General features: G+C 47.7%; 1 protein-coding gene across 6 annotated transcripts in view; it reads left to right on the top strand.

Annotated features, from left to right (window-relative positions):
- Window positions 1-9905, top strand: part of LOC112466214 — a 120645-nt gene that overhangs the window by 102080 nt on the left and 8660 nt on the right. The window contains exon 1 of one of the 6 annotated variants that reach the window (XM_025034177.1): window positions 1570-1735. The exons of 4 other annotated variants lie outside the window; for them this stretch is intronic. In XM_025034177.1, the coding sequence (XP_024889945.1) occupies window positions 1661-1735 (75 nt within the window). In that variant the 5' untranslated portion in view covers window positions 1570-1660. Of the gene's footprint in view, window positions 1-1569; window positions 1736-3716; window positions 3769-9905 lie in introns of those variants that run through there. One more of the 6 variants, XM_025034178.1, reaches the window with a different exon arrangement.

The raw sequence follows: 9905 nt of genomic DNA, 5'->3' as shown, positions 1-9905 counted from the left end.
CGTCGTCTTCTTGGTCTTCGTCTTCGTCGTCTTCGCCGTCTTCGCCTTAAGTCTTCGTCTTCATCTTAGCCCTTATTCTCGTCTTCACCTTCGTCTTCGTCGTCACATTGATACGTCTTATATTGGCTTCTGTAATCCACTGACAATGCTGACAGTTTCGTGGTCGTAAATACGGCTCTTCGAAATATATTACTGTCGTCTATGTAACGGAGCAATTCTTAGATAGAACACTCGATTCAATTCAATTCAGTTTGGGTCGATATGTACGTGTGTAAAATTACGGGCGATTATCGTGGCAGAAAGTTTTGCGAGAAGTATGTACGCATCGCGGCGCAGCACTCGCTGTAAAGAAGGTCGTAAATATTGCAAACAGAGTTCGACGGCGAGTTTGGATTCGGATGATGCATTCTTAATTCCGACTACTGAAAATACTCCGTGGGGTCAACGTATTACAAGGCCTCGTGTTCAAAATTATATCAACGATGCTGCATTTCCAGGTGCTATGTACCAAAAATACCAGGAAGTCGGCGATTTTTAGGGCCAGTCTACACGAAAATAATTTTCAGCAATGCGCAATTCAAGTTTGTTCGAGAGTAAAATAACATCTCTTTATTCATTCTAACTGCATTTTCTTAAACCTCGTTTAATCCTAAGTAGATTGTTCTTTATGAATACAGAGATTTTTTGCAGGTGGCAGATAATGATTATGCAATCATTTGCCAAAGTAAATTACCGAACAAGTCTCGAAAATGGGAGCTTGTTGAAAATGATTTTGAATTCTCTGATTGCGCGAGAGTTTTGAATTGAATATAAAATAAGTTGAGGTATACATATATATATACACAGGTTTAGAATGGTGAAGGATGAAGGACTGAAGTGCGGCTGAAAGCGCGGGCAGACCTAGTATTATCAATCGGTTTTCCCAGATACATGTATATACGTCTCTCATAACGCACACCTATATCTTCCCTACGTTTTCATTATTCCTCGCGATGTAATCCCGACGACGCTGATAAACAATTAACGATTGCGGTATTAATCGGCCGCGTCGCGATGCGGCTCGCCGATCCTCATCATCGTCGTCGTCGTCATCGTCGCCACCGCCGCCGCCGCCGCCGCCGTCATCGTCGTTGATCGCGAGCGGCGCGATCGATCTCGCGGGGGAGAAACGAGCTGAATTATTATTTTCCAGAGTTGATTTCCGATTCTGTTCTCCGCGGAACACGACGACGGTGTGCCGCGATGTGCTTGTAACCAAAATAAACCTCGTGTGTACGCGAGCGGTCAGCGAACGAAAAAAAAAAAACGGAGGGAAGACCACGAAAATATCGGACGGGGTCCAGCTCTCGCGCGAGATCGATCTCGCGCGCTCCTTTTACCCGTCCTCCCCGCCGTCCCGGATTCTTATTATTAATCGATTGGAATTATCGATCGCCGACAGTCATCGTCGGTCGTCGCTGTCCGCTGCCTTCGCCCTGGCCGCCGGCGGCACGGCGGCACACACCGGTCCGCTCCGCCTGGTTGCACGACCGCCGTCGCCGTCGCCATCGCCATAGTGCGCCGCTCGCCGTCACGTTGTGCGTATGCGTCAGCACGTACAATATCTGCGTGCACACGTAGCTCGGCGTCCGCGTTTGCGTCCGTGTGCGCGTTGTGTGCGATGCGCGCGACCACGAGCGCGCGGATGTGTTGCGACGGAGCAAGCGCGAGACAGAGAGGAACGGAGAAAACGCACGTATGTATATAGCTGAGTACGCACGTGTGAGTGTCTGGCAGGGTGTGGGTGCATACGGTGACCCTGCCGCGCTGGATGAGTGGGTGGAAAATCAGGGACGTAGCGAGGATCGACGAGAATCGGCGTGCCCGCGCGAGAATCGCTCAACTGCGACGCGCGTCTTCGTACTCTTCAACATCTCGTTGGACCAATGTAACGCTACATTGACGTTACGTTTTTGCCGTACGAAGAGAAGCTTGCGCTCTTCGCGAACGCGACATTGTCGCCGCTTAAAACGTTTCTCACGGTCGCGAAATCTCTCATTGTCTGTTTTCGCTTTCCTCTTTCTTTCTTTCTCTGCACGCGCGTGCATATATCGCACATTTCGCTTAAAAACCGGGATGCGCAAAAAGCGCGGTCAAGCAGAACAAATGTCGTGTTTCGGCGAAGTTTATTGACCCGGTTTCTTTCGCCAAAACATTATCTACTATATTTCTCTTTGTACCTTATTCTTTTTTAGACATTTAATATTTAATATCACAAATCTCTTATTGTCTGATTTTCACGAATTGTCTTATTGTTAAATAAAAACTTTTCGGCGTGTCTTAAATACCAAGTATTTCGAAATGTATTCAATTAACCTTTACGTCATTCTCGTTACGTGACTCCGTTTTGTAACAAACGAGAATTCACGTGACGGACTTAACAGTGTTCCACACGATAATTCGCGCTGGATCTCCCTCTGATTAAATTTCCGAATCAGTCTCTTTAAGACAAATTCTATGTATCGAGGATTCGCTCTCTCCTCTCTCCTCTCTCCTCTCTCTCTCTCTCAAGGGTGTCAAAGCCAAAATCTCTTGACACGCTCCTGCCTGGAACGACACGTGTCCGTGTGTGCGTGTGCGTGTGCGCATAGCCAGGTTGCCACGAGAGGAGGCACCGAGAGGGGGCGAGAGAGACGAAGGGGGATCAACGAGCGAGAGGGATGTAATGGTCAGGGAGGAGAAGAGGGTGATGTTCACGCGTGGGAGGAAGAGAAAGGGTTCGAGAGAGAAGGAGACCTGGTGTGTGGAGCATGCGTGTGTCAGAAAAGGACGACGCGATTGGACGAGGAACGTCGCCTCGCGAACGAGAGAGAGGAAAGATCAGCCGGAGGGGGGGATAAGACTGGCACGCGAGAAAGAGGGATCCAGTCGGTGGGACGGTGACGGCGATATCGTCGAAGCCCACATACACACGCGTACACACATATACACACCCTACACACTCACCAGCGGATGCACACTGAGCCGTCAAGCTCGCGCACTACAGACTGCCAGACTCCCACCACGAACTTTTGGAAAAATCAATAGAATACAAGAAAAGCCCATGGTGCGCCAGGCGAGCGGAGCCCTCTCCTCTTCCACCCTCATCTTTCCCCTCTTTCTCTCTCTCTCGTCTTCGTTCTCGCTTCTGCTCTTTCTCTCTCTTTCTCTCTACCTCTTTCCGTCTCTCTTCCGTGCCTCCCCCTCGCCCACCACCCTCCCTGCTTCTCGCCGCATCTCTCACGCGCACACGCGGTATCCGTGTTCGTCACTGCTCGCGACTAAGAGAGGGAGAGCTCGCGTGTATACACTGGCGATCGACGGAGATAGGCGGCATGCGTGCACGCACGACGGCCAAGGACGGAGATAAGGACAAGGGGTCGGAAAGAGAGGCCAGGGGAAAGGAGGGGTGGCGCAGGATTGTGTGCGTGAGACTACGAGCGTATCCGATAGTATCCAACCGAGTTGAACAGAGAAAGAGCGAAACGTAAAGCTGAAAGAGAGAGAGAGAGAGAGAGGAGAAAGAAGGAGAGAGACGTGAAACGCGGATCATGCTATGAGCTTGGTTTCGTTGAACAAGCATGGCAAACGCGCGAGAGAGAGAGAGAGAAGAGGGAGAAAAATGCGTTCGTGTGCGCGTAATAGACGAGGCGGGGAGAAAGAGAAAGAAAAAAACCATCGCGGGAGAGATAGAGAGAGTCGGAGATACTCGCGGATACATACACGACTTCATGCGTACCTAAGATGCGCGTAAGTTTTGTCGTTAGGTCGGAGAGAGAAGGAGAGAGAAAGGAAGAGAGAACGATAAAGAAGGGAAAAGGAGGAAGAGAAAGAGACGTATGTTTGTCTGTACGTATGTTCGTGCGCGAGAAAGACAGGAAAACACGGCGGTTCGGCCGAGCTAGCGCGAATAGCTCGCGACGGGTTACGTAGGAGCGTTCGCTAATGGGCAGGAGACGAAGAGCCATATGCAACGGAGAGATGCATAGGAAGAGGAGACAGGGATAGAAAGAGGGATGCTGCGCGCGCGCGAACACGCCTTGCCCGTGTTGGTGCACCGAGCAGAAGATTTGCACGGTTCAACAAACGCCTCTCGCTTATGTATATGTGCAAAACTATGTACGAATCTCCTGGGATAAATCGCACATGTACATAGGACGCGCGCACTGCACGCGTATGTGTGTGTTGTGTGCATACGGTGCATGGCATGTATGTACATATGTATATATATATATACATATGTATACGTATATATTCACATATATATGGACACTCTGTACATACGGTATGTCCCTGACCAATCGCGGCTCCTTTTAACGATGGACTGCACGAGTGAGTAAAAAGAAGTGCGTTTGGCGAAATTTTGTAGGTTGAAACTTAATTAGAATTAATCACGGTTAGGAACACCATCGGACATTCGCGTATCGTTTGTTCCGAGCACAAGATAATACCGCTGCGAAGATAATACCGCATTTATTCAGATTATGGTACATTGGTACACGATTAATTACTATTTCTTTTTCTGCTGGAAAATTAATGCGTTTACTTTTTTGACACGAATCTTCTCTGTAGTTTGGTTGGTCAGGGACACTGTATATATCGGGCACTGTATATTCACGGGGGTTGAAATGGGACACAAGAGGTTTGTGATGTTGACTTCAAAAAGACATGTCTAGTGTATTATCATCTTTATCGCTTCTGACGTATTCCCGTATGCGTGATAAATAAAAAGTTACAGACAAAATAGGAGAAAATGAAAAATCTCCGAAATAAAAAGTTTACTAGGTCGGAAGTAGAAATACATTTCTATAAAATGATATGCTTCGTTAAAATAACATTGTTAAAATAATTTAGGCACATTCGAAATTTTAATATAACTTGATTCGTTGGCATTGTCATTTTGCAAGATACTGGAACGAGAGATATATTTATTATCTAATTTGTTGAGAAACGAGGGAACTCGATCACAATAATAATTCTCTATAAAACGACTTAATTAGAACTAGAATTATTTGGAACTGTCATTATTGCGACTGGTGATGTTACATCCTTGAAAGTGTTAGCATCCCGCTTTCCCGACACGAGAAAAACCAGCCATCAATTCGCGGTGAGAAAGAAGGCGGGTATACAAGCCGTCTTTACCAAGCGCACCACTGACCAAGAGCGCGAACCGCGTACGTGCGTTTTCGCTCGGTGGAAACGAGAACCGGGACGACGCGGTTGGGGTCCCCCTCCGTGATTGTGGTAGTGCAGATTGCTCTCGTGTGCACCGCCTGCCAGTCACCCACGCCATGTTCTTGGCCCCTTCTCTCCTCTACAACCGCATTTTTCTCGTAGAATTTTTCTCGATTGCAAGGAGAAAAAGCGCGCGCGGAGTTGTCTACGATTTATTCTTTCGTCTAGATCACATCTGGGAAAGGGTCGTAGATCACGCGATCACGCCTGAGCTAGCGTTCGAGTATAATTTTTGCGGGCATGCAGCAAACAGTCCAAACAGTTCGAGGAGTTTAAGATAATAGAAATATCCCAGTCGGTCCGGCCGGTGCTGGAGATCCGCAATTTTTCCTCACCTATTTTTATAGCCGGATAAAATTAACGCGCGGGATTTTTAGCATGCGCGGAATAATTTTGGTATTACGTTCTCTTAATTGTGCCAAGAGTATCCGGATGATATATTTGACATTCTGGTGGCTGTAAAAAATATTCGTATGTGTAGCCTGCCGCCGAAATGCATTATTAATTGAAACAAATGCGTTCTGTCGCGAGTATATACTTTCATCAGAGCTCTCTTAATGAAGAAGTGTCACGAAATAATTAAACTTATGATGATACAACGTCATTTCGTGATACTCATGCGATGCTCGATTTTAGGTGCTCCCAAGGCATCCGTCTCGCTTTAGAAAGGAACCGTAGGGGATCCGCCGTATCGAATTCATTCGAAATGCATATCCGACTGCCCCTTCCCTTCGCATGATCGCGACGCTCAGGGTTCCCGATTTTCCGGCATTTCATTTTTTTCCCTCCTTTTTCGTCGGGGCATCTGTTCGAGTAATTACGGAGAGAGACGCGAAGGGCGACGGTGACAGATCCAAGCGGAATTGGAGCTTGGCTCCTACTAAACGGAACTGACCCAGCTTCGCGGCTTACCACCCTTCTCTGATCTGCCTCACCCTCTCGCTCTCTATCTCTCCCAGCCTCTCGTTCTTCTCTTCGTCCTCTCCGCCCCGCTCGCGATCTCCGTCTCTCGTTTTCCCCCCTCTCGACGTTCTCCCTCCCCCACGGTCGGCGGCGAGACACCCTCGAGAAGTTTCAATTTATACGGAAAGTCGTCATGACCGAATGCACAAATACGTGCGCCGTATCCCGGCCGCTTACTAGTTCCATTCATATCAGCTGGCACGACGTAAACACGGGAGGAAATCGCGGCGCAGCGAGAGATTCAGCTTTGCGCCGCGAGTCATATCTTGAGCTTACGTACGTCACATTACGGCGTGCTCTCGTCGCACACGCTTTAATTGGCTTTCGAATGAAGGACTTACGGGATTTTATAAACTATTTCTCTCAGACCGCCGCGTCGTGATTCTTCATCCGATGAGCCCCCGACAAATCCAGATTACATTTAGATTGGACGAATAATCGAAACGTCGGCTTCTCTCCAAATATCCGAATTAATATTTGAGAAATATATTAAATATAAATACTAGTCTTTCGCCCCGTATTTTCGGTTAGATCATTCTGGTCAATGAATGTTTCAAACACTTGGGTCTCGAATTCAAATACACGAGTTACGTTCCATTGATGTCCTAAAGCATTGAAAGAATCCTTGTTATTTTTAGCATATATCGATCACAAAATTTAAATTAAATTTAAAATATGCCAAATATATCTAATTTAGATTATATTTAATGAATGTTGGAATTTTACGGTATATTCGGCGAATATATTTCGAGCATTACGCGCGTACTCAAATCGCGTACGTTCAAAATCTATATGAAAATTCACAGAATGCAGAGCAGCACTAGTTCAGACGCACGCGATCGAGGATCGAGCGGAATGCGACTTGCATTCCACAATTTTGACGCACGGTGCTTTCGGCGCCGGACACGAGTATGAAAAGAAGCGAAAGGGCGACAGGATCGCATGCGTGATCATTCAGTTTAAAGACTTTGAGATGAGGCACGCGACGAAAAAGAGCATTCCTTTGCTGCCATCGCCAGCCGAGGGCTGGCGGCGTTACGGTTGACGCCTTTTCTCGGTAGAGGTAGACGAGGGGCCTGGAGGGGGACCAGACCGGGAACACCTGTCGTTATAAATTACCGCGATGTGTTACGAGTAACGTGGAAGAGTGGTTGCGCGCCGGCCTTTCTCACCCCTCCCCCTGTCCCCGCGAAAATTTCACGCCCTCCTATCTCGCGTATTCTCTTGCGCTCTCGTTGGGAAATAATTTAGAAAATAATTCTATATAGTTGCAAATGCATCACGACTGTAGGAAGAGATTATAAGCATGGAGTGAGAAGTGAAAATGGAATAACATCAAGAATAATAATGTTCATGTTTTACATCTGTCATATATCACAAAGACAGAAGGGATGATGATAAGTATAACATTTAAGCAGATGTTATATGTTTAAATGTATTAGGTATACTGAAGGAGAGAAAACGTGATGATAAATACTCTTTGCACCTACGTAGCTTTTCGTTTATTTTCGGCCTGGGCGTATGAGTTAACTCGGCGTGAGAAATTAATATAAGTGGATCAAGTAGTCAAAAGGTAGACACGGATCAGAGGAGGAACGGGAGTTCGCGACGATAAGCAAAAATTCGCAGATCTTTAATAATAATCAAGTCTCCTCGTCGTTATATAGGCGCGCGTATACGCGAGCGGCGGCACGTCGAGAATCTCACCGTTTCCCCCGCGTAATGGAGCGAGGAATTATTTTCGGCCCCGAAAGTAAAGGGAGGGTGCCGGGTATATTATCACGCGCCGAGGAAATCTCCGCGCGGCTTTATCTCGGGGCAGGCCGGGGCCACCCTTCGGCGCGGCGCGGCAACGAAATTCTGAATACGTCACTGGTGTCAACCCCCGCGCGCGCGGTAGGCAGAGGGTCGCGTACCCTACCCTCGTGCCTGCGTGTCTGCGTGTGTGCATGTGCATACGTGTGGGCCGCATACGGCGGGGTGTGCACGGCGCGGCGGTGAGAGGAACGCGCGGAACGCTTTATGAATGGAATGTTTCCACGCCAAGTGTGGCGAGAGAGGCACCCGTGTGTCCCGCGTGTAAACACAATAATACCGACGTTTCCATTCATCAGGTCGACCCCGGCGGAGCGAAGCGACCTCGAGAAATGCCTTTGGAGGCGCCACGTGAACCGTGTGTACGCGCGCGTGTATGTGCATCGCCCTCCCGCGCTCTCTTTTTCTCTCTTTTCCCTCCCTCTTCTTGTCTTTTCCTTCCTTTTTTTTTCACGCCCTCGCCAACCCTCCGCGCGTGGCTATTTAAAGGGCGATTCGGATCTCGACCGCGCCGTCGCCGCCGACCTCGATTCATTTATCGCTCCCCCCGCGGTTGTTTCCGCGTTCGCGAGTCCAGAGGCCGATTAAGGTTGCGCAATTTGGCGCTCCTTGAATTTTCTTCGCTTCTAGTACCGCAATCAGGAACGTAATTCGACAATTAATGGAAGAGCAGTCAGAAACGTCCGCGTGTCGGCGAACGTAACGGGAGTGGCGTGCGCCGGCAACTGACGCTTACATCTGTAAATGCTTAATCACCAGACAATGAAAGGTTTAGCAAAAGGAAATAATATCTTGAATTTACACGGCGCGTTCTGTTCTCTAAATACGCTAAATAGTAGTTAAAACATTACGATTGAGAGGAGCGAAGAAACGAATTCTTAATCGATTTAGCGAAGCAATATATCATGAGCAATTATTAAAAGCAATTATTTTAGTCCAGCAATTCACGAATTCGATGATTATAAATGTCGGGCCACGAAATATACGAATAAAAATACACGGATGTGTGGAACCTGCGTCTTAAGACCCATCAAATTCGCTCGAAGACTATAAACCACGTTTGACGCGGAACGCACTGCGAAATGCAACATTACGAGATTAATACAACTGTTGTTAAATAATCGTGCAATCGGAACGACGAACTGCCGTCAAGGTTTACGCTCGCGTAAAACTGCTAATGATAAGCTTTCCATTCAACAGGTCGATTGTGCGTCGTGACGCGAAAACCGGCCTCTAGACGCACGTTTTAGAGGCGTCACGTGCGGCACGTGTCCTCTCGCGTTTCTCTTTCTTTTGCGCGACACCCCGAGCCGGGGACAAATCGCTATTTAAAGGGCGATTCGAATGCGGGTCGCAGGTCGCAGTACGCAACACTCGCGCGTTGTCCAAATTATCTTTGTTTCCGCGCCGCCGAAAATAGCGTCGCTCGCGGTCGCGCCGCGACGCTGGGCTGGAGCTCTATCCGGCTCCAAATTATGCGGTAACAATAATGTAGCAATTATCGTGTGATTCAGCAGCGCCTGCACGCCAGCAACATATTTCCCAAGCTCGCTTATAATTTATTTTATCGATTGCTTATTTGAAATAAGACATTGCGGCGCGGACACGCCGCAATTACGGTAGAATAGGTAGGGTGGAGTAAAAGAGGCGGTTTTCATGGGGGAGCGCTACAACGCCCCCACTGATATTGAAATATTTATGCCCTATGCAAATTGCTTGATTTCTTCTCTTGTCTCCAGCAATATTTTTTATCTTGACTTCGATTATATATATAGACGTGGAATTACACGTGTATCGTATACGCAATCTTACATTTAACGTATCAAATATTTACAGATTCTGTGAAAAAATATAGAGTCGATTCTTCTTTAGTA

The sequence above is a fragment of the Temnothorax curvispinosus genome, unplaced genomic scaffold, assembly GCF_003070985.1.
Source record: "Temnothorax curvispinosus isolate PA1 unplaced genomic scaffold, ASM307098v1 QBEX01016001.1, whole genome shotgun sequence".
Classification (NCBI taxonomy): Eukaryota; Metazoa; Arthropoda; class Insecta; order Hymenoptera; family Formicidae; genus Temnothorax; species Temnothorax curvispinosus.
This window is presented reverse-complemented; position numbering and strand designations above follow the sequence as displayed.